Source organism: Urocampus carinirostris, chromosome 7 (genome assembly GCF_059441175.1).
Source record: "Urocampus carinirostris isolate Australia breed hairy pipefish chromosome 7, RoL_Ucar_1.0, whole genome shotgun sequence".
NCBI lineage: Eukaryota > Metazoa > Chordata > Actinopteri > Syngnathiformes > Syngnathidae > Urocampus > Urocampus carinirostris.
The window spans coordinates 31111085-31136129 of NC_142355.1; the positions used below are offsets into that span (position 1 = coordinate 31111085).

Here is a 25045-nt window from a genome sequence, read left to right on the forward strand (position 1 = left end):
TCTGGTAAAGCACTAGGAGAGGAGCATCCCCGCGGTCCCAGCAGAGGCCGCGGCGGCGGTAATGCATTACAGGATGTATGCGGTGTAAAAAGGCTCACGCCGGTCCGCTCGGCTTGATAAATAATGTATTGTAATGTATATTGAAGCGGCGGCGCAAAACTGCTGCCTCTCCTACCGGCGTACCCTGAAAAGCGGACACTAGCGGGATAATTATGCGCATCGCACAGGAAAGCAGAAGCCATCTGTCAATGTCGGAATCGGTTACCTTATTACCACTGCCTAAAGATATAAAGATAGGAGAGGGAGAAGCTTTCATTAGCGAGTACGGGGCGGCGGACTACTAGGTACGTGGACCTAATTGGCGATGATGACTTGGAGGAGGGGCGGCCGTATGCAGGCCGGCCTCGGAGAGGGCAGGAGCGTGACACGCCGAGGCCTGCTTGTTAGCTTTTGAGCCAAGACGCTCGTTTTATGTCCATTTCAAGCTCAGACGGTCGTTTTCTGATAAATCATGGGTAGGGGCCTTACGGCTCCAAGGTTCCAAAACCTTTTTTTGGGTCAAATTTGAGCAATTTTTGAGGAGTTTCAAAGCCATCCATTATCCGCACCGCTTATCCTCAGTAGGTTCACGGGGGTGCTGGAGCCCATCCCAGCCATCTTCGGGCAGTGGGCAGGGGACACCCTTAATTGGTTGCCGGCCAGTCACAGGACACACAGGGACGGACAACTCACTCATTCATTCCCACCTAGGGACAATTTAGACCGGCCAATTAATCTGACATGCATGTTTTTGGAATGTGGGAGTAAACTGGAGTGGCCAGAGGAAACCCACACAAGCACGGGGAGAACATAAAAATTCCCCACAGGAAGTCTGGTAGCTCGATTTGATCCCATGTCCTTAGAACTGTGCCGCAGACGCGCCAGCCACTCAGCCGCTGTGCCGACTTTCAAAGCCAATTTTCCAATTTATCTAGTACCAATAATAGAAAAATCCGGTGTGGATCACGTATTTTGCAGAGCCACAAATATATTTGCGATTTACATATACGATTTTTAATCTTTTAATTTATAAACACAAATGATTTTTAGTTGTTGAGTAAATTGAGACAATTTTGAGACAAACCACTCCCCATGTAGGTGTCGGATAAAAATGACAATAATACATAGCTTACACTTTCAGTTGCAGGAGGATCTTCACACTACCACTGGGAAACACTACCAGAGTTTCTTACGTAATCCATGCACCAATACGCATTTCATACTGCTCTGTTTGGATGTAGCATCCACCTGTCCACTTAGGCACAACCAATGACACTGCATAGGACAATGCCGTAAAAACTAATGCCAGCTGCAGTTAATCACGAGGGAAGATGATATGCAACAGCACCAGGGTCAGAACGGAGAATGCTCTCAAACATAAAGTAAATGAGATTATTTATTTATGGAATAATTGTTTTTAATTGTAAAAAAAAAAAGATTTTTTTTATTGTTTATAGCAAAAAAAAAGATTTTATGTTCCATCCCATACCATAATAGACACGGTTGTGTCACTTTTCAAGCCAGTGTTGATGTTTGTTTTTTTGTCTCCCTACTTAGAATCGTGTACATTCCATATGGTCTTTCTTGGGGCTTTTCTTGACCCCGTCACCTGCCAGCCTTCAGTGTCCAATGGTAAACTATTTCCTCAATCTTGCCTCCCACACTCTTTCTTATACAACCACATTGTTCTCCAACTTCCTATGTATCAGCGTACCCCCTGTCTCTTTGTGTCTTGCTGTTCCAGACTGAGACAGCCTACAGCCTTAGGGCGAATCACTCAGGATCAGTTCGAAAGGCTTCACAGGTACAAGTTGCTCGCCATCCTGAGACGGCGCAGACGGAAAGGAAGGTGGCGATATGCGAGCTCCGTCCCGTCTATGACCGCCTACTCACCCCGACAAGTGTATGCTCTTAATCATGACATTACAGCCCGCCGCTCTAAGGGGGATTCATGGGAGCGATTCGAGATTATTTTAGCTCAGGGCCTCAGATCACGTCGCCTCATTAAAAACAGTTAAACAGAGACATTTAAAACGTCAGTTCACATCTCTGAGGAAGGCCATCCCTCCCTCCCCCCTTTCCTTCACTATCTTCACACCATCCCTCGGGTTGTAAGGCTTTGCTCACGAGTCAGACGCTCTAAACTTTGAGTCGAAAGTCATCAGAATTGAGAGTGGAGCGGACTTTGGATGAAGGATAAAGTGAGTACACGTGGGACCAAAACAGAAGGCGACATTGTTTTCCATGAAAGATAGAATTTTTTTTAAAAAAGACAAATAGATCAAGGACTTCAACAGGAAAATATTGTCTCTTGAGAGCTCAAAGGCAATTCATTAATGTGAAGCTTACCAGAAAGGCTATGAGACTCCGTTGCGTGCTTTCCCATTGAAAACAGCTCTTAATGTACTGTAATGTGTACAGAACTGCTGTGCTGATTTTCCGAACCCGATATATGTTGTTGGCAAGAACCTAAAGGGGAGGAGGAAGTTTTAATAAACCTAGCTAGGTTTAGCATTTCTCAAAAAAACATGACTTTATTATGAAAAAGTGTCAAGTAATTTGGAAAGCAACTCAATACAGTACAGTAGTTTCCCGGGATACAGCATCCCCACATTAAGTCATTTTCACTTTACGGTGTGGAAATACATTAATTTTCGACCCGTCGTGACAACACTTTTGCCCGCTAGATGACGTCAACAACATAATATTTTGCGTGCCCAGAGAAAAGTAAAATTTTGCGGGGTTTGTGCAAATGACTGTGCATGTTATGTCTCTAGAATGCCTGTCTGCCATTGGTCGGCGTCATATAATATGCGGGTCTGCTATTGGTTTGAAGCAATCATAAAAACAGCTGATATGCTTTTGGCTGAATTAACTCCCACAATGCCTTTCTGTCTGTACACTCGGTACAGATTATTGTGTGTTTTATGAAGACTATTCTTTAGGTGTCGGCAATACAATACAGTATTTTTGTACTGTATTCTTGCATTACAGGTTCAAGGCTTACAGTAATGCTAAGGGGTGATGCAAATACATGATAACAATGGAAACGAAGGTTGTTTTTAATCAAAAGATTTGAAGAGGATACACAAATAGCCGACCTGGCTAAGTTGCATGGCCATAGCCTATCAACAATCAGAACTGTCATTGAAATTCGGGGTGTTTAAAGCAAGGAAATCTACAGCCAAGGGAAATCCTTACAAGCACAGGGTTACTTATAATAAAGTTATTTTAATGTTTTCTATTTGGGGTGTTGTTGAGCTAATTACTATGTTTCAATTCCCGCTATATGGAAATTTTGTATGTCTGGGGTCTACTGCAATTATATATTAAAAAAAATCAAATTACAATAAAAAAAATATATATATATTATTTTTATGCTAAATGAATCAATGATTTAATTCTATTTTTTTCCCGCAATGTGTATGAAAATGAATAAGAAAATAATAAATAATGTAAAAAAATGGAAATAGCTGAGTGGTACACAAGTATTGGTTTTTCCATTATTGTATCATAACTGACTAACCTTTTTCGAGAACTTTACATTTTCCTCTGTAAATTTGTCTTCTTTTGGTTGGAAACTTCTAATGCCAGCTCGAACCTATGAAAATAAAAAAGGAAACACTTATTTCCATTCATAATTTTTTTTTTAAGTCTTCTGTTTACCTTATTGAATATAACCTCCAACACAAGCGTGATGGTTCCTTTGGCTGGGCCACTCAAGTCCTCTTTTTTCAAGTAGAGACAAACCTGCTGCTCGTTTTGAATCTTTGAAAACAAAACTATGTTTTAAATGAAATGCATGCAATAAAAGTGTAGGACAGAGATGTGGGGGCTTACTAACTCCCTAACTTACAGTGAGTAGCGGGATGGCCACTTTGCCCAAAAATCCTGGTGCCTTGTCCCCGTTTTCATCCAGGATGGTCAGCTCCACCACATCATGAATGTCCTTAACCGGGCTGCAGCATAACAGCAAAATCAACCATGAGGAGGGAGGGGAGGGAAATATGCCATTGACCTTCTTACAATGTGACTGCTTTGTTCCACTCCGGATTGACGCTTTTGTAGACAGTGTGGGTTTGAAGTTTGCCATTTCCCAGTGCAATCACACAATACGGGTTGCTTTTTCCTGCAAATGGCAACACTGCGTCACTAATAAAGACATCATATTGTTGTTAAAAAAAGGAAAAAGACTGCAGAGTAGTTACCATTGATGTCGGTCGCGGGAAGCTCATTTGCTTTTAATACTTTGACTTGGAGGAAGCCAATTTCTCCTATGCATTTATACGAGTTTTTCAGGCTCTGCAGGGAAAAAAGAAAATGTCATAAAAATCATTAACCTTGATTTTGGGTAGGATATACTAGAGATGCACCCAAGTTAAATTTTGGGGCCCAAATCGAAGATGTCAAACCGAAAAAGAAACACAGAAGGCAAAAAAAACGATACCAATTTGGAATAAGAGGTTTAAATATATCATCAATAATCAGTATAATATTACATGCTGGTTTTAAGTGTTGATTTATTAATTCCATATAAATCAACAAAAAAAGTCTTTAAAGTGCTTAAAAAATCCTCTCAGATAACAAAGTGGTACAGAAGAAGTAAAACCTTTGAGAGATCTAAAAAGATCTAAAACCTAAGTAAGTTCATTGTACTTTAGTACTTTAAGTAAAGTGCCTATATAACGACAAATAAATCACTTGGAGCTTCTGCACTGCACAATCACTCATTTTTTTAAACTACATATCTTTGGGGTATTTTAAACTTTAATGGAAAGTGAAATAGTGACAAGAAAACAGGAGTAGGAGGAAATTGATGATGATGCTGATGCAGTAGTTGGCGCTGTCTAGTGCAAAATGATTAGATCATGAATTTGCCTTTTCTGCACTGGTAAATTAAATAAATATCCCTTTGGGATTACATTGTGAGGAGAAAAAATGGAAAGTAAATAGTGACAAGAAAACAGGAGTATGAGGAAATTGATGATGATGATGATGATGATGATGAAGCTGATGCTGATGCAGTAGACGGCGCTGTCTAATGCAATGAACGAGGCTGGACTGGTGACTAAATCATCATGAATTTGCCTTTTCTGCACTCGTAAATCAAATAGATATCCCTTTGGGATCACATTGTAAGGGGAAAATATTGAAAGTAAAGAGTGACAAGAAAACATCGAATTGATGATGGCGGTAATGCGGTAGTCGGCACTCTCCAATGCAATAAACGAAGTTGGACTGGTGACTAAATCATCATGAATTTGCCATTTTTGCATTGGTATATTAAATAAATCTTCCTTTCGGAGTACTTTGTGAAGAGAAAAAAAATCGAAAGTAAATAGTGACCAGAAAACAGGAGTGTGAGGAAATTTATGATGATGGTGCGGTAGTTGCGCAGTCTAATGCGAAGAACAAGGCCAAACCGGTGACCAAATAATTATATACTTTTCTGCATTGCTAAACCAAATAAATGCTACTTTTGGAATACATTGTGAAAAAAACATTCAGAATAGTGACCAAAAAAACGGAGTAGGAGGAAATTGATGATGATGATGGCGCGGTAGTCAATGCAGTGTAATTCAAAAAACAAGGCCAAACTGGTGAGTAAATCATGAATTTCCTTTTTTTGCATTGGTACATTAAAGAAATGTTCCTTACATTGATAAATTGGATAACCTTTGATTTTAATCAATGGATTAAAGAAATCATCTTTTATCAGAAACTTAATTTGCTCAATACATCTCTGTGGGGGGCTTGCAACTTAAAAGTGAAAAATTTACAATGAAATTCAAACAAACAGCAAATGCGTCTTAAACCCTTCATGTCAATAAAAGCTGTCAATAAATACTCAGTGTTCACACATATTTCCTGTTCAATGTACACAAAGGCCGATACTTACAAATTTCTCCACTACAGAGTCTCTCTCATCAGGCCTCTCCAAAGGAGACGCTTCAACATCAGATACGCAGACTCCCCAGCAGGGCAAAAGAGTGACCAAAAACACCAGGCTGCCCTTTCCTGGATCCAGGGTTTGAGTGTAGAGCTGTCTCTCGTTAAACACAAGGTTGGATAGATCAACCTCAAACCTGCAACACACAGACGGAAAAGGTTTGCTCTTGAAAAGTATAGGGCGAGCTACATTAACATCACCCAGCAGGAAGTACTCACATGCCCCACGATTCCTCACCCTTCCTGCCTCTCTTTAAATACACCTCCACCTGCAGAGGTTCCTGGTTATCTGCAAACTGATTGAAGTCAAACCGCTCTCTCCACTGGGGATTGGCTTGGATGCAGAGGTTCTGTAGGGCAGTAAAAAAACGAACTCATCTCCTGTACGTTTACATTAAAGGGGTTTTCAAACCCGACATTGCCTGCGCAGGAAAACCGGCGGCGAAAACGAGCGTTTGCGGACGCTTGTACACTCCAGTGGCCACGCAGGGACTGTAAACACTGACAGCTCCCAATTAGACTGGGCTTTGTTCGACAAACAAACAAACAAGTGGAGAGGGACAGGCTGAGAGCTTTACAAAGAAACAACACGACAGCAGCGAGGTGCCGATGAGGAGAGGGTGGGAGGAAAAAAAAAAGAAAAGAAAACACATCCAGGTAGATGAACAGAGGCATGCTGCGTATGCAAATGAAGCCCGGCAGCACCGAATGAGTGGCAGGCGAGCCCACTCTAATGAGCTGCCTGTGCCACGGCCCAGTGAGCCAAGGTGGAGGTGAGTCACATACGGGTACTTTCTGCGGTGGAGGAGCTCCCCCATTCTATCCGCGAAACAAAAGAAAGAATAAAAAAAAAGAATGTGTCACGAGGAGCGTGAGAAAGCATAGACTTTCAAACGGGGAAGAGGCCGAGTATGCTTTTTGAAAAACTCACCTTGCTCTTGTACTTCTGATTGCCTAAACGAAAGCGGACGTAGACGTCCCCTTGACCGTGCTGTGGTAGGTCCTGGCCCTCCACCAGGGTGATGGCGACAATCCCTGTCCAGGAACGGCGCTTGGACTGACTCCTCTGCATCTCCGCCGGGCTCTGGTACTGTGTCGCTTTCTGTGCAATGCACATGTTATAAATACTAAGAAGACTGTACTTTATTGATATGTGTCATTGTTTTTACTCCCTATATTTCAAAGTCTTAAGATATCCCCAAAAAGGCTATTTATATCTGTACATTCAAGGAAACTGTGCGGGTCAGATGTATCGACATTTCGTTCTGTATACACGTGTACTAGAATGACAATGAAGTATATCTGAATCTCAAGTGTAGTGGTCTGCTCCCTAAGAATACCTAGGTAACCCACAGACCGGTTCTGAAAATAGCTCACTGGGGATGGGTCATTGCAATGTTCCTGTTGATTTCTAATTTTCATGATTTTTAGTAGTGTACTGAGACTATTTCAACCTTACTTCAAATGTATACAACCTGTTAGTAACATAATTCTGTAAAAACATAAAAATAACATGAGATTTTATTATTTTAGAAGTTCATATGAAATCGGTAGCCTTTTGTGCTAATCAGTCCTTAGTAACATATACTGTAAGTAGCGCTCAGCTTCAAAAAGGTTGCTGACTCCATTATTAATGCATTTCCAAACTTGTTCTACTTATATTTTGGAAGTCATGTCAAGTCAAATTTATTTGTCTAGCTTGTAATAACAACATGTCTCAAAGGACTGTACAGAGTTACAATTACACCATCGCCTGATCTTAAACCCGCATGCGGGCAAGGAAAAACTCAAAACGTCAGCATGAGAAAGGGCCTCACAAGCGATAATCCCGCTTCAAGGATGACCAGGGTGCGATAGATTTAGCATTGGGTACCAGTACACAAAACATAATAAACATCAATAAAGGAGAATGGGTATTATGTTGAAATTTGTACAGAAAGTGCATGACAGCTATAACGACTCAAGCCTGTAAAATAGTCCAAAACGTCCATCAATCAGACAAAATCCATCCATCCGTCCATCCATTATCTGCACCACTTATCCTCAGTAGGGTCGCGGGGGTGCTGGAGCCCATCCCAGCCGTCTTCGGGCAGTGGACAGGGGACACCCTAGACTGGTTGCTAGCCAGTCGCAGGGCACACAGACAGGCAACTCACTCGCTCATTCACACCTACAGACAATTTGGACCAGCCAATTAACCAGACATGCACTACTTTCGAATGGGGGAGGAAGCCAGAGTGGAAAACCCACACGAATACGGGGAGAACATGCAATCTCCACACACAGGTTCAATCAAGAGTATATACTTTTACCAAAGGATCATGGACAGTTGACACCTTTGGTTCTAATATTGGCATCATCCAAGTCTAAAAATGTTTTGCCTAATAACAAACATGGTATCTGTTCCAAATCCAGCAGTATTTTTAACAAAGTTACAAACATCGTGCAAAAAAAAAAATCTAATGAATTACATATATCCACAATTTTTTTTACACACTCAGAATCATTTTCTTTTTTGTTTTACGGGCAAAAATGTGACCTAAAGAAATAACAAGAGGAGAAATAACTACCCCAAAGGATCACAATTGATGTAGCAGGAATTGTTTTTCCACCAAAATAAATCTTAAAAATTATGAATATAAATATATATATATTTTGATTATTTTTCATAATAATTTAATTTTAAATAAAAAATAATAATACATAGCAGAGAGAAAACAGTAACTGGTCGAGAATAGTATAATAATATGAGCAACCTATTCCGCTAATGGAGGACTATTTTTTATCCATTTTACTTAATCGAGACACAATTTTCTTTTTTTTCTGTATGTTGAAGAAATAATCTAAATTTTCACACGGCAGGAAGGAGCTACTGTATGTATAGCTGGGAGAGTTGGGGATATCAATTGGAGTAATTTTCTATCTTTCTAGAGATAGAATCAGTAATACTTTAATTGTGATACTGTAAGATGACTTTCAGCAATCACAAATTAATTTTCTGATTATAGTTTGAATGATAGTTTTAGGGTCATAAATCTTTGCTAGTATGGAAACGTTGCCGGTGCAGTTAAATGCTTGACGTCCCATCACATTTGTTACAAATCGGCAGGCGGGAAGGGTCCCGGAAGAAAACGATATTCCACCTCTAAGGTTCGACTGTATGTGCAAATTGCACACGCTCCCCGCCGGGTATATGTTCCGCCTCAGCCTGTCACCTCGTCATGTTTCGCAGAGCCTTTTGAAAGTAAGACAAGGGTTTACACTACGCAACACATCTCTGTTGGTGGACATTAGCACATCTCTTTTTCTGACAGGCGAAGCTGGCAAGCAGAAAAAGAGAGAGGGAGATAGAAAGAGGGAAAAGGGAGCAGGACAGCAGCGAGCAGCCAGATGTCCCAGGCTGTGACAGAGCCACTCATCACCGGCTTCCAGGCTGAGTGTTGGGAGTCAGGACACTTGGCACGCTGTACCGGAGACAGCAGGCGGCAGTGAGTAATGATGCACGGCCACCGTGCACACGGCTCCCTCTTTAGCATATTATGCAAAAAATGCAGCATGTATGGCCCACATTTCCGCATGCACGTATATGGGTACATCCTTGAGATCCGTATACTCAATGGCTGCAACATTGAGGCCACTATAAGATCTAGTAGCCAAAACTTTGCTTTTACATAATACTCCATTTTAAGAGTTATTTCAGCTTACATTCAGGCAGATTATCGTATGTTTCTAAGGCAAACCTGATTTTAAGTCTCACCCTCGTTAAATATTATTTTGTCATACATTTTTTATAGATAGAGCGCACAAGACTATAGGCACTTGATTTTGAGACTACAGTAAGAGCTACCATGTTTCATCATGTACAACTGTTGCATTTTCTATACACTTACAGTATATATTATTGAAATGATTGATTAGCAGACCACCAGTGATACGGATGACACACATTGTATGATATCTCGTTACCACACGATTTTTACTCACGGTGCCAGAAAGACTGATTTGCCTAGCGCATTTTGTACAGCATTCTGATAGGTTAAGCAGTCTCTACACATCAACAACTTAAAGAGTTTGTATAGTATTTTGTTAAAGGCTTTGTTATCTCATTGGTGAATATACTGGCGTACTACTGGAGATTTGTATACTGTAGGTGTGTCTTGACTAGAGAATTTCCAGGTTTTGTCCTTGGGATCAGCATCAAGTCCAACCCAAGCCAAAACAACTCGGATCAAATCCAAACTATGACTTAAACGTTGAGGAACATAACAAACATAATGCATCCGCATTCAAATATTGGGAAAAATTGGATTGGGAAAAGATCAGTATCACCGATGCGTTCTTGGTATCAGTATTAAATATGAAAGAATGGTTTCCTCCGGGCACTCCGGTTTCCTCCCACATTCCAAAATCATGCATGTCAGGTTTAATTGGCCGTCCCAAATTGTCCCTAGGTGTGAATGAGCGAGTGAATTGTCTCTCTCTGTGTGCCCTGCGACTGGCTGGCGACGAATTCAGGGTGTCCCCTGCCCACTGCCCGAAGATAGCTGGAATGGGCTCCAGCACACCCCTGCGGCCCTACTGAAGATAAGCGGTGCAGATAATGGATGGATGGATGGATATTCAGGCATTCCTAGTTTGGAAAAACTAGGAGGATCTCTTTAATTGGGACCTCAGGAGAGCAGTAGGGTTAACTGTAATTTGTTTAATGAGCCTGGACCATCACTAGAAAACAAGAATTGTGTGACGTTTTTCTTCATTTGAATTTCTCCATGTGACAGAAATATCCTGCTGGTTTTCAAAAAGCGCCTACGTCTTCTATAACATATGTTGTCATGCTTTGCATTAGCCGACATGTCGGAAAAACAAGGACAGGCTCGGCAAATGCACTCCTCCCGCAGTGCAGCGCGGAGGAAGACTGAACGGCCTTGATTTGTTTCCCTGTGAGTATTCCCGTGAGGCTGCTCAGAGATAGCATGGTGCTGTAAAAAACAGAAATGGTGGAGAGGTCGCATTAGGCCGACGGTAATTAAAGAACAGGACCATCACCCACTCAAACCTCTTTGATTGTCCGGCTTCTCTGGACGGAAACAAACGACTACCCCGTCGTTTCGGCCCCCACACTCCCGCCTGCCCCTGCCACGGAGGTGGCGACCCGCTTCGCCACCCAATCCGGAGGGGATCAAAGCTCGTTTCGGGGACCTGAATTAACACGGAATACCGCAGGCGGGGCCCTATAAATATCAGTCCTCTTCAAAAGGAGAAAGAACAGAGGGAGAGGAACGGTGATAGAAAACAGGCCCTGGCCAAGTCGTCCCAAGTGTTGATCTTGGCCACGTTTCCATCTCGGCGGCCAATAAAACAATTCCACTTAACTGTAAGTGGCCCCCAAAGAGAATCTATTCCTGGTGCTAAAAAGGGCCGCGCGATGGCTTCCATATGGCGGGACAGCATGGGGACAGGCGCAAGCGGCTAAGTCCCGGCTCCATTTGGCGACAGCCTCGTCGCTGTCCGTTCGCAGATGCCATATTACTCCCCAACATCTGGGTTATTGCCTACTTTGCCTGGGTATTATCAACCGTGCCGATCTCGAGCGCGTCATCACTTTGGCGCCGTGCCGCCTTTGCCGCCAAGGCCCACACGTTTGGAAAACGGAAGTTCTGGATCCACGGCGACGGAGGAAGAGCAAAGACGGAGGGGGAGTGGAGCTGTAAAATCTGGCGATTCAGCACTTCCTGGATAGGTGTTAAACGCAGTTAGATATTGTCAAAAACGATAAGGAGACAGGAACAGTTGGGGGTAGGGAGTAGCATTGTTACATTGTCAAATTAGCACGATGACTTAGTCCCACTGAGTCCCTCCGCACGTTTTCCATCTCCTTTTGAGTACCTTTAACCATCTGTAGTTCACGGAAATGACTTCATTCCTTTGTCATCTCATTTCAAATTGAGATTGTCTGCCGTAGCATCAAGAGACACAACAGTGGCAGATGTAGAGGCTACAGAAGTGTGAAGATGGACCCACTGCAGTGCTAGTCAGTCCCGAGCAGTGGTACAACTGTTTCTCACTGAATCTAATCACAGAGACAGGATAGTTAAAGCCACCTGAGAGGCCACTACAAGATGTGATAACCTCCTTGTAATACTCAAACAAGAGTCCCTTTCAGGACAACCTGTGGTCACTTTACTTTAGTTTGGAACAGAATATCGTATTGCATGTTTTTTCCTCATAAATGATAGGCATGGGAAATATTTAAGCTCAGTGTGAAACAACTACATTGATGCTGAAACCAGGGTTGCAACACAAAGGTCTACAGTCCACCAACCTTATTCTTTGTCGCATAATAGCACAGTGAGCTACTGCCCCCTAGTGTTCTCATTGCAAACCCCATCAAGTAGATTGGGAAAGCCTACCTTTTTGGCTGGCCATCTCTGCACAGATAAAACATGGAGATGGAGTTAAAACAACACAGTTATCAGTGCATTTACCGGGTGTGGTTTTAATAACGCAATCACTCACCCAGTTTCGTTTGATGGTGGCGTCCCGAAACATGAGACACACGTCCATGAAGACGACACCCATATAGTCTTCTTTGCTCTTAGGATCAGTGAGGGGTAACTCCAATTCGTAAGTCCTGCAGAAAGAGGGTGAAGTTGAAGTTCCATGTCACACGCGCGCGCACACACACACACACACACACACACACACACACACACACACACACACACACACACACACACACACACACACACACACACACACACACACACACACACATCCGTGGACAGCTTTTTATGCTGCCAAACTACGTATAAACATATATCTCTAAAGAAATGAAATAAATGTAAATTAAACAGAACTAGTTTTTATCTGTCTCTATGTCAGTCCTGTACAGCCAAACAACCAGTGCTGGGTACTTTGTTTGAACAAGTAATTAGATATAGTTACTCACTACTTCTTCCAAAAAGTAACTGAGTTAGTAAACGAGTTACTGTACAGTAGAAGGAACTATATTCAAGGGAAAATAACCATTTTCGTTACTTTAATAATAAGTTGTTATATGTCAAAAAAATTGAAATTTCCTGAGGAGTATTCGAATCAGTTGAATAGAGAACAGACAGGTAGATGTATTATAGAACCTTGTAATTAGTTATTGCACCTCACCAGCAACACATTTACACTACACTTGAAGTGCAACAGAAACAAACAATAAACGGTATAATAAAATAGCAATCGACAATAAAGTGTAATAATCTGTGAAGCCCTTTGAGACTCTTCGTGATTTAGGGCTATACAAAAAAAGATGACTTGACTTGACTTAAACAATATAATGTCATTACGATTATTTTTAGAGAAACGACTTTTTTGGCTTGGCTCCCTAGGAAGAGCCAACTCTTTCGGCTCCCAAATAGCACTTGGGGTTGCTTTTGTTGTTTAATCTATATATTACCATTCATTACGTATTATTATGAATGATTTAAACAGGGAAACAATACATCAAAATTATCAATGAAACGGTAACACTGAAATACACAGGGAACACAAAATAAAATGTTTATAAATCTACAAAGAGTAAGATAAAATACAAAACAATTTGAACATTTTTTATACTCAAATAATTCATGTCAACAGCACAGAATCCCTGGGAAAAAAATCATTTTGACCAATCACAAGAGAAAACGAGCGTCTTCAAAAGAATCGTCTCTCGATGGGTGGCTGGTTGACTCCCACTCCCAAGAAACGGCTCATAAAGCCGTTTTGTTCGCGAACGACATGAGTCGGTTGCCGTATTCAACCAAACCACATTTTCTTTTGGCGAATTAGTAAATAATGTATTTATAATCGCTATCCAACTGTATGGTAGTCGCCATTTTGACTGGTGACATGATCCCAAAATATTTGACTTCAGAGGTGAGCGAAAAAAACGCACCGCTGAAAACATTCAGATGAGCCAAAAGGGATACGCTGCAATTTGACCGTCAGTAACGATAATGGCGCTGTCATGGCGGGAAAAGTAATGAGTTACATTACTTCGTTACTGTAAATATAATGTTATTTATGACAGTGTTACTCCCAAAATTGCAAACTACACAAGATTTTAATGACTAATCTAAATAATGTCAAGTCCAGTCATGTGTTTTGTATAGCCCTTAATCACATCTTGTCTCAAAGGGCTGAAGACCACAAACTATTACAGCATCCCCTGACCTTAAACCTACATGAGGGTAAGGACAAACTCAAAAACCTCAGCGTGAGGAAAATGAAGAAACCTTTAGACTAATAAAGTGCAATGTTTTTGTGGAAAACCTGATTTGACCCAACCTCACTCAGACCCTAGCTCTATCAGACCCCAAGTAAATTAAGTTTGAGACCAGTGTAATTAATTCACAATTTTTAAATAGTCTTTTGATTGGCACCGACTTTCAAGCAATTGCAATTATTTATTTACTCAATTATTTAATTATTCCTCACACTCCAAGGGTTGCTGAACTATGAAGAAAATATATAAGATTAATTTTGTCTGAACATTTTAAATTTGGTATATTACTTGTTATTTAAGAACTAATTGAAATTGTATTCATGTATATGTTTGTTGTGTTTCCTTTATAAAACAAATAAAATCGCAATTGTCAAGACAAGCATATTCAATTCAGACTTAATTTGTGGCCATATTGCCCAGCCTTCGTTTCAGTGGAGATATATTTTTTTATAGCTCTCATCCAAATAAAGATCAGAATTTTGTTGTATCTCGCTAATTTCTTGAAGTCAAGTCAAGTCAAGTCACATTTATTTATATAGCTCTTAATCACAAAAAAAGGCTCAAAGGACTGCACATGATTACAATCACACCTTTGCCTGATCTTAAACCAACATGCGGGCCAGGAGAAACTGAAAACAACAGCGTGAGGAAAAAAGAAACCTTGAGAAGGGGCCTCACAATTGGTAATCCCCCTTCCAGGATGACCAGGGCGGAATAGATTTAGCATTGAGTTACAGTAAACAAAGATAATAATAATCAATAAAAGAGAACACTAGGTAGGTTGAGCGGGTAAGATGTGGGACTTAGTTGGCCGAATGTAATAAACTGTCAAAATTCTCAGTTCCTCGTGAAGTTATAGCATCGCTTTTTATCCCTAAGCAAATTAACTCCTCCTTAAAAAAATGCTCCCGTTTGAGCTCACCTGGATTAAAAAAAAAAGCGCGTTTACATAGAATGTGGTGGCGGTGAAAAGAATGCTTTATAAATCTGCAACGTTAAATCTGTCTTATAACATTGATGAGGGTTTTTTTATGAAATACTTTTGCTGTAAAGATCCATTTTATTGCCTGCACCTGTCTTGTATTGTTTTTTTTATGATCCACAGCAAGGACGTAAAGCGACCGCACTCACTTGTAAAGTTCGAGATTCTTCAGCGAAATGGCGCAGGAACCCATGAATTCATCAGAGGTCAGATTTTTATCATAGACCTGTAACGAAATTTCAGGGATAAATGAGAGTTTTAAGTGGCTTTGTCGAATGTAAAAATTGCTTATTACAACCAAGCTTACCCTGACATCCACAACATGCTCTCGGTCCCGCAGGGGATAGGAGAACAACTCATTCCAACTGGGATTCAAATTTTTATACACCACCTTGCTCTTGTAGATCTGCTTGCCTTCCAGTTTGAACTTCACGTAGGGGTCGCTCGTACCTTCAAAGCACGACGGGGACGCATTAGAATAATGTATGGCGTTGTAGAGGTCGTCAAATTGTCATTTAGACAAGAACACACACGGAGGAGTGCCACACACACAGCCATGTAGGTTCTTAATTGTGAAAGGGCCGAAACACTCGTCAGCGTGAGACGGGCGGTAAGCGAGAATCTCGAAGCAACCGGTGTTAATCTCACAAGCCTGTTAATAAAAGTCTGGAGCAAGGGAATGAGACTTCTTTGTTTCTGCAATTGCCACCCAAAAAAAGAAAGAAAGCCATTTCCATGCCTTCATTTGTGTAAGGGTGGGGGATAAAGGGGTGCCGGAGTTAGCCTGCGGGGATGCCTGAATCACATGACAAAGGCCCTGTGGGGACGGGCTGTCAGCCCTGTCAGCTCCCTACTCCAAATGAACATCTCGCAAAAGGCGAGGCAGGACCCACAGCAGCTCCACCCTGCCAGCCTGTGACAGGGAAACCTCCAGGCAACTTGACAGGAGGAGAATGTGGCAGCTCACGAGGAGAAAAGCTCTGGCACAAGTGAGGGTCGGCGACGATGGAAATGAATAGGGTGTGGGGGTTGACAAAAGGCGAATAGCGAGAGCGGGGGCTGGTGGCGTGGGTCCTTTTCAGAATATGTAATGACAATGTACGCCCTTGGTGAGCCTTTGGCACACCGCTGATTGTTGGGCAAACAGGGGCGAGGCACGGATCGGGCGTGGGTTGCATCATCACCGTGCCATCTTGTCAGGAACGAGGGCATCCCGCTGCCCTTGGCTATCACATTGGGACGTGTGTCTCCAATACAGTGACTGATGCCTCAGGAAACTTTCCACACACGCCATAATAGCTATTTGAAGACTATATTTGAAATTGATGCATAAAACCATTGAAAGGAATAGTAGAGACATGTGTGACATCAGCCAGCATATGAATGAGGGTCTAGGCATGAGCTCTGGCCAACAGCAGCTTGTATATGCTGGTTAGTTCTGTTGGTATTTTACTGTTGAGCTGCTATTTAAATAAAAAGCATGGCCTCTGGGCAATAGAGCGCAATTCAAATCGATAAATCCAGGTTTAAAAAGTAAAAACCTGAATGCAATAGCAGTTGAGACAACCGCTTTGACTGTTGTTGTGGTAAATACACTTGCATTTGTAGAATAGATTTGCATACATGTAGAAATTTAGAAAGACTTGCTTACAGTTGTGGGAAAAGGTCGGGTTGACATCGTTTGAAGATACTCTTGGCAGACGATTAAGTTTCCTTGAAGATAGCGTGCAAGGGACGGGACGCTCTGAACTTGATACGTGATACAGGACCGCCTTTTGGGGTGTAATCGAAGCTTAATCGTCGCTACCAGCTTTAAAAACATTGTCATGTTCCCAGCTCTCTGAGAAACTTCATTGACGCATCAATAAAGTTGTATCTCCCTCCCACGCGGCTGGCTCCTGTCCATTTTCCTTATCCACATATGAGAAGACTTTTCTCTCGATTATCGAACCTCCAATTTCTCCAACACTGTCAAGGAAGGCGACTATGCAAGTTTACCCACGTTTAAGTATGAGAACCTGTTGCCAAAGCCAACCCACAGCAGCGTTTTTACTGTACTGGAAGATCTTGATTTGTCATCAGCTTAAAAAAAAACACAAAAACCTCGATTCCGAATTAGTGCTCTTTAGTTTACTCAATGCATTTAGACCAAAAAGAGCCTGTTAAAAATTCTATCGTCCATTGCTGCATCTCTTGTGTTTACAAGATGTGTTCATACAGCATCAGCTAAAAGCAGAGAATTACACTATGCATGGATGGGTTCAACTGTGACATCCACTGTATATTGATGAATACACCTGGGACATTTCAACAGTCGGGGATGAAAATAAAACCGAAACGCCCCGCAGAAATTAACCAGTAAACATGAAGCTTTTTAATATTCTGGAGATTGCGTGTGCCATTTGGCTCTGTACTACAAGTCCTACAGTGCTTTGCGGCATAAAAATATCCAGAATGTGGGAAACTGCGCGTGCACACAAACAATCGGATTACTGGAATGCTTAAACATGCATGAGAAACCAGAAAATTAAAGGCTTAACCCAAACATTGCAATCAGAATACTCACAGTCGGACCGCTACCTTAAATGGGATTTTCGTGCGTGTTTATATGTCATTACAAAATCGGAATACAATCAATATTCCATTTTCCATGAAATATTTGCCTGCATGTAAATTAAATAAAATAAATACATTCACAGAGACAGTTAATTGTCAAATAGGTAGTCGTGTGCCTGATGGGAAGCTTGCCTGGATGCATCTGCAATGGGATTGAAATGGTAAGTAGGATCCAGTCTGCCCCTTTGAACAAGGTAAAATAATTTTCAAACTCAGTTCCATGGCCTTGTGGATACATGCTCGAAGTTGTATGTTTTCAAGATCTTGTCAAACTGATTGCTTCGTGCTCTCATACTGGTCTGATGACATACTTGTCAATCGTGGCAGGATACAGTATCCTCGCCAGAAAATGCCAGCCAACAACTATGTTTCTTTCAAACGATTGGACCCTTTCAACAACCAAATCAGTTTTAAAAAATATGGTGGCGAGCGTGGAGCAAACAAGATAGAGTTGGGGCACATTGTGAATCGAACATATCTCGGCAAAGTTCACTTACCCCTACCGCGTTTGTCTCGGATGACCAAGTTTTGTCCACGTTTCAGGCTGATACACAGCAGGTACCTCTGGAGCGGGGGTGGACATTGGGCATCCAATCCTGTTGTTGAGCACTGCCCACACCCGCAGGGAAATCATTCAAATTCACAATTGTTCACATAGCAAGTTATTTGATAAGCTTGTTTTGAAAATAACAGAGAAGGAACTCACTGAGCTTTCTGGAAGATTGTCCTCAAAGTATTCACATGGTTCACTGCATACCTGTGTAGACATTAAGTCATCGTTATGTCAGTTATTAAAAACATCGAAGAGGTTTAATAGAACATGAAACCAAACTGAGACAGTATAAAAATTTAAGTCCTCTTAAATAATGGACAAACTTTCAAGGATAATGGTTGAGGGGGTCTTTAGTATTAAGCAATACCGGAATCAGTTTTTAAGTTATGAACGGATTGGAATGAACTAAGTTGCGCAATGGTATAAGATCACAGGTCATACAGCACATGTGAGCATGTTCAGTTAATGCCGTTCATACGATTTTAGACTAGTTGTCAAATATTTTATCACATTATTATATAATTACTCAATTAGGACTGATCGTAATTAAGTATTTCAAATTGGCTCCGTTCTTCTATGCCTAGTGCTGGTGTGTCAAGACACGCAGGCTACGGTGACATATTGTTACTATTTTAGACTCATTTAGTAGTATTTCTATGGGCACTATTCCTTTTGCTCTTACCCAGGTTTCACAAGGCTCCCCTGAGATATGCAGAGTACGTGATACAAATTGTACAAATTCCCAATCAAAAGGTTTTCCATATGACGTGTTATGTTCATGTTAATATGCCTCAAACTTTGTCAATAAAATACTGAGAGAAACAGCAATCCGATAAGAGTGTCAATAAGAGATGCCCCTCCTCCTGCATCTGCAAATCAAGCTTGCATTCTGTTGCTTTGTTTTTCTGGATTTACCAAGGAAAAGGGCCCTGCGGCCTACCTTTCTCTATGTTTGCCTTGTTTTGACTCGTATTTGTGTGTGTATTCTGACTTTTAAGTTTTTAAAAAGATACATCTGTCTTTTGTGGTCTGCATCAGGACATTTTTGTTACATTTGTTAAATGTTATGTACATGTCTGGAAAACATTTTGTAGGTCTTTGAAAATCTTTCACAAACTTCTTAAATGGGTTGTTTGCTCGTCTTTCGAAAAAAGTTGGCATGTAGAGAACTAAACCCCTATGCGGGTTATATCCGCTTACTGCGCTTGCAAGACCACTTTAAGACTCAGTGTGCCATAAATGTAACAACAACCAACACTTTTTACTGCAACATAGAGTAAAGTCACAGTGTTGATGCTAGACACTTAAAGATCTGATCTAAGTTATTCGAAGCAGATATGTGGTTTCATCCATATTTCAAAAAAGCCTTAATCTGATCTAGCTCTAAAACAATCTTACATTTGAACAATAGCCACTTCACAGTAAAAAACACCCTTGTTTCATTACATAGCAGCAGAACAACGCACTACCGCTGATGAATAAAGTGGGATGAAATCACAAAAGAAAACATTAGTATGCCAAGGACGCCGCTTAACAAGTGCATCCTATGCTAGGTGCAAACTACATGTGTGCAAGTAACACTCTAAATAAAGTTGGGTCTGATCCACAAAAATGGACTGATCCACAACGTGGGTTAATTTTAACCAACTATCTGTGTTTTTAAGTCAAAAATGGTTATAAACCACCTGCAAAACAAGTTTTGATTTTAAAATAACAAAACAACCCAATATTTTGATAACAACAGCCAAACTATAAGGTCATTTAGTTTAAACCTACGCCAAATTGGGTATTTTTTTTGAAACATCAACCAAAATAAATATTCGATTTGATATACCAACATTGATTTCTTTTTTCAAACAATAGAACTGTTTAACATAACACCCACACTACCACGTGATCTAAAACAATCCCAAAAATCTGTGTCACGTACAGTAGTGACAACCCTGCGCATTGTTTTTGTACAAAACAACCCTCACAATTGCGTCAAATGAACCCAAGTCGTTCATTGGTCCATTTCTAACTTTAATTTTTGTCATTTGTGTGCCCAGGTGTTGGTATAACAAATTATTATAATATTTTTAAATATTTCAATGAAAGTACTTAGGATTCAAATAGTCTTCATTGACATTAAGGAAAAAGGTAGTGAACCTCGTTTAGAATGAGATTTTTTGTTTTTCTTGGAAAACATTGAAACAAAAGGTTTAATATTGAATCCACACTAAAACACAGTTTACTTTTCAGGGCCTCGTTATTTCAATGATTTTCGGCCCCTTCTCATGGTTTCCTCATTTTCCTCATGTTGAGGTTTTTGAGTTTTTCCTTGCCCTTGTATAGGTGTTAGATCAGGGGATGGTTTCATGATAGGTTATAGTCTCTGCAGCTGTTTGAAACTCCTTGTGATTAAAGGAGTCACAAATAAACATGACTTGACTTGAGTTGCATTGTGCTCTGCATTCTGATTGGCTTAACTGTTATCTGTTTCTTCTCTACATGTGCATCGATAACATTGTAGTTTAGGTTGTACATTCTAAACAGTACTTTAATTAGTTATTATAAGACTTCTTGAGTCTTGAAAGACGATTGACTTTGTATGTTTTAATGTATGATAAAGTATTCCATTTAATTCTCAAGGTTTCTTAATTTTTAAGTTTATCCTTGCCATCATTTAAGTTCTAGATCTGGGGATAAATTTAACGGTAATCAGTACAGCCATGAGACTTCTTGTGATTAAGGGCCATATAAATACATATGAGTTGACTTGTATTTTAACTCATGGATTTCGCCTGAACAAAGGTTGTTTTTAGAAAGTAACTAACAATAAACAAGGGTTCGACACTAATGTAGGTTTTACGGTCACTGATCCAGCGACTATCTAAATTAAACTGACCTCAATTTCCTCTTGAGTGCCTCCTTCCAGTGAAGATTCCTCAATGCTGTAATCAGTTGTGATGGAGGAAAGAACAACATCCGGGTCCAGCCCTTCAGTGTCCGTCAACCACCGCACTGCTGCCTGGTCCTCCCCTGACCAGCAATACTCTCCACCAGACTCTCCGCTAGCCAGAGGCTTACCCAGAGCATCCAGTGTCAAAGGCGTCTTTCCTCTGAGTTCCGACAGACTCCCTTTTCCTGATGGTGGCCTTTCTTTCCTAAAACTTGCAGCCTTCCATTGTGTGTTGCCGTGTGTTTGTTCTCCGAATGAGTTTACTCTGTCTAGCCCTTCACTGGTTTTCGCTTTTTCTGCCAGGATGTCTTCGGATGTTCCAGATTGTTCGGAGCTCGTTGCAAGACTTGAATTAGGCCTTGGTGAACTGGATAAGGCTTTGGAAAAAATGCTTTGTGTCACGGGAATGGTTTCAAAGTTAAATGCAGTTCCTTTCCTTTTGGCTTGCGACCCTGTTGGTGTGTTTATCCTCTTCTCTCTGCGTGAAATGGCCATGTTATTAACTTCCTCGTAGGGCTGTGGCAAACTTAAAGGAGAAGGATTTGCATAGCCCACCTCAGAGGGAGGCCTTAGGAATATTTCGTTGTCATAGGGAGCAGAGCCGTCTGGGATTGAGCCGCTTGCGACCGAATCGCTATCGCTCTGCCCGAAAAACGTCGCCTCGGACGCTTTGAGCAAGGCGCTCTTCGGATATGGTGCCTCGTCCTGCTTGAGACTCAAGTCCGGCACCGATACGCTGCGTGTCATAGCTACTTTCTTCTTTTGCTTGTCTGGTGTCTTCTTACCCGCCGACTTCATTAGATTCATCAGCTTCGTTTTCATGCGGACATTGTCTATTAGCCTCCTTTTCTTTGGATCCATTTTGAGTGGTTCCTTAGAAATGAGAAACGAGAAAGTCAGTATGGATGAATGAATGAAGTTAGGCACAGCAAAAAAATTTAATAACAAAACAACAAAAACAAACAAAACAATGAAATATTTGCACAAAACAAAACAAAGACAGCTGAACAATACATTAATAATATACATAAACATCTGCACAAAGAGAGCGGGCTGAAGCCGAGGCCTTTAAGTACCCATGATATTTCTTTGCAGGGAAGATAAATTCAAAATCAAAACAAGAAAACAGAACTTTACCCCTCAAAGAAAACGAAATCAAACTTATGATAGTGTCACTAGTGACTCGTATAGCATGTAATACCCAACGTAAGTCTTTAGAAAACATTTGAATATTGGTTGTAAGTGTGCACAGGCCACAAAAAAATCCAATCCAATTATGTTGACCAAGTTAAAAATAAGTACTCAAAAATCTACAGCTCTATTCTAACCCGAAAAACAGTTTTTATGTAGTTCAATTACAGTAAGTGTTCTGAGTACAACAATAATGTCCGGACATTAAAAAATGAAAGCGTTCGCTCATACCTCACTTGATATATTAATACAAGTATAGTGTGCATATCTTGATGACCTATGCTTAAGTTGAAGACGAGTTACCTGTTTTGCCGAATGTTGTCCCGAAATAGATGGCTCTCATTACTGTGTCTTTGATTTGAAAGGAGGGCGTGCGTCAGAAGTTGGGAGTCGACGGTCGGTCATTGGTGGGAGTGGCCCCGGCAGTCGTAAACAGGCCCTACCTGTTTTGCCAGGCGAGTTCCAGCACCTGTGACAAGGCGACTGTTGCATATCTCAGCCGAGCCGTTAAAGTTACCCAAAAAATATGCAGGGATGATGAAACCATTCCCTGATTGATGTCGCAATCGGTTTGAGGCCTAGCGTCGGCCTTCACTGTTCAACGGGACAGGTATATCCAAACAGGAAATTGACTGTCCTCTAGAGCTGTGTTTTTCAACCTTTTTTGACACAAGGTACACATATTTTCATGAAAAAAATTTGAGGCACACTGTCCGTAGAAAAATGTTTAAAGATGAATTGCCAGTACCAGTTTCATATTGTTGATTTTTTACTTAAAATGACAAAAATGACAGTATAAATTATAAGTATAAGCACTTTGATACACTTAAAGGACTGTTGTAAAGGGCTGTGTAAATAAAGTACTGTACAGTTAAAATTTTTGTCATCATTTGTGGTCACCGTGGGTCAGGAGGAAAACCAATTTATTCATTCTGGATAATAATTTTGCTGTGGTTTGGGATTGTATTATATGTTTCATCTGTTTTCAAGTTTAGTTATATTTTATGCCGTTTTCCTCATGTTGAGGTTTTTGAGTTTTTCCTTGCCCTCATGTAGGTTTTAGGTCAGGACATGGTGTCATAATAGTCTGTGGTTTGCAATAATCTGTGGTCTGTGCAGCCCTTAGAGACTCTTTGTCATTAAGGGTGACACAAATAAACAGGACTTGACTTTTTTTTAGAAAACAAACTAAAAATGAGTAAAAAGTTTTTTTTTTGTAATACAAAACATGATTTATGCATTTTAATCTTTTTTTTTCAATATTTTTTGTGAGATTATCAAGATATTTAAATTATGAGTTTTACTTTATTACATTTATTTCATTATTTTTTGTTGGTTAATAGATATTTGTACCAGTTCCGTCTCAGGTTCAGAGAATTATTTTTAAAAAAGAGAAAAAGTAAATGCGGCCACCTACCGGTACGGATGAAAGTTACAGCAGGGTGATCAATGGCAGAAAGCTATGTTTTTTTTCAAATACTAATACAATTTAAAAAATGGGCAATTTCCTGTGCCACACTAGACAAGGTCTCACACTGCTCTAGAGTGACCCAAAATGTTGATTGGTGCCGAAATATGAAAAACGTAAAGACCTAAATGACGAGACAGAATACCGGTCTTATGAAATGAGTGGGGAAAAAAACTGTTGTGTCAAAACTGCCACAAGATATCAATGTCAAAGAATCGAACAGAAATAGGCAAGTCCATTTTATGTAACTTTATGGCTTGCATCCATTTTGCTATGCAAATTCAAGACACATTTATCCATATAGCCCTTAATCACAGAGAGTCTCAAAGGGCTGCACATGCCAAAATTGTGGTATTTAGAGTCTATCCCGTGATCTAAAACTTTCATGGGGCAAGGAAAAACTATAAAGAACCAGCATGAGAAGTGAAAAACCTTGAGAAAGGACAGTCCGTGAGGTAATCCCCCTTTCAGGTTAACCAGGTTGCAGTGGATGTTGTGGCATTTGAAGACAAAACATAGTCAACCATCAATAAAAAAATATATGTTGCCTTTATTCCATTAGCAGTGTTGGGTAGGGTTACTTTAACTTGATTACTTTCAATTACTTTTGGATTACTCCTATACCAAATATGCTAATAAAAGACAAAAGAAACTAAATATGAATAAAATGACTACATTTTGTGCAGGCTTGGGAAGTAACGGAATACATGGAACGGCAAAAATGATGTTGGCAAGCTGTTTGGATTTATTTTCATTTTGTTTCTGTCGCATTTTATGTTAGTTTTGCCGGAGATCAAAGAGATCAAAGCCAGGAGAGAAAGCTTACCACGTGTTGTGAGTCATAATTTATTCATATTTAGTTGATTTTGTCTTTTATTAGCATATTTGGTATTCGAGTAATCCAAAAGTAATTGAAAGTAATCAAGTTAAAGTAACCCTACCCAACCCTGTTCATTAGTGATACTTTTATTCTGTTTTTAATATTGGACACTTGGAAAAACTATTGCATGGGATGCCAGTTTGTTATTTTGACTATTACTCTTCACTAT

The 25045-nt window shown here is 40.5% G+C and overlaps 1 protein-coding gene and 1 long non-coding RNA gene across 3 annotated transcripts in view; one reads left to right on the forward strand and one right to left on the reverse strand.

Moving 5' to 3' along the window:
• LOC148362956 (multiple C2 and transmembrane domain-containing protein 2-like) overlaps positions 1-22927 on the reverse strand; it is a 79122-nt gene extending 56195 nt beyond the window's left edge. For both annotated transcript variants that reach the window (XM_088340554.1, XM_088340555.1), the window contains exons 1-16: positions 22832-22927; positions 21284-22210; positions 18550-18600; positions 18341-18452; positions 15377-15677; positions 12505-12619; positions 12399-12416; positions 6920-7090; positions 6208-6338; positions 5939-6125; positions 4248-4341; positions 4066-4168; positions 3896-3998; positions 3706-3807; positions 3566-3640; positions 2389-2508 (exon numbers count right to left, since the gene is read on the reverse strand). In XM_088340554.1, coding sequence (XP_088196680.1) covers positions 2389-2508; positions 3566-3640; positions 3706-3807; positions 3896-3998; positions 4066-4168; positions 4248-4341; positions 5939-6125; positions 6208-6338; positions 6920-7090; positions 12399-12416; positions 12505-12619; positions 15377-15677; positions 18341-18452; positions 18550-18600; positions 21284-22198 — 2598 coding nt within the window. In that variant the 5' untranslated portion in view covers positions 22199-22210; positions 22832-22927. The remainder of the gene's footprint in view (positions 1-2388; positions 2509-3565; positions 3641-3705; positions 3808-3895; positions 3999-4065; positions 4169-4247; positions 4342-5938; positions 6126-6207; positions 6339-6919; positions 7091-12398; positions 12417-12504; positions 12620-15376; positions 15678-18340; positions 18453-18549; positions 18601-21283; positions 22211-22831) is intronic.
• LOC148362957 (uncharacterized) lies at positions 13775-23244 on the forward strand. The gene is made up of 3 exons (XR_015850939.1): positions 13775-13896; positions 15351-15433; positions 22894-23244. It is a non-coding gene; the product is annotated as an uncharacterized LOC148362957 (long non-coding RNA).
• The last annotated feature ends 1801 nt before the right edge of the window (positions 23245-25045 follow it).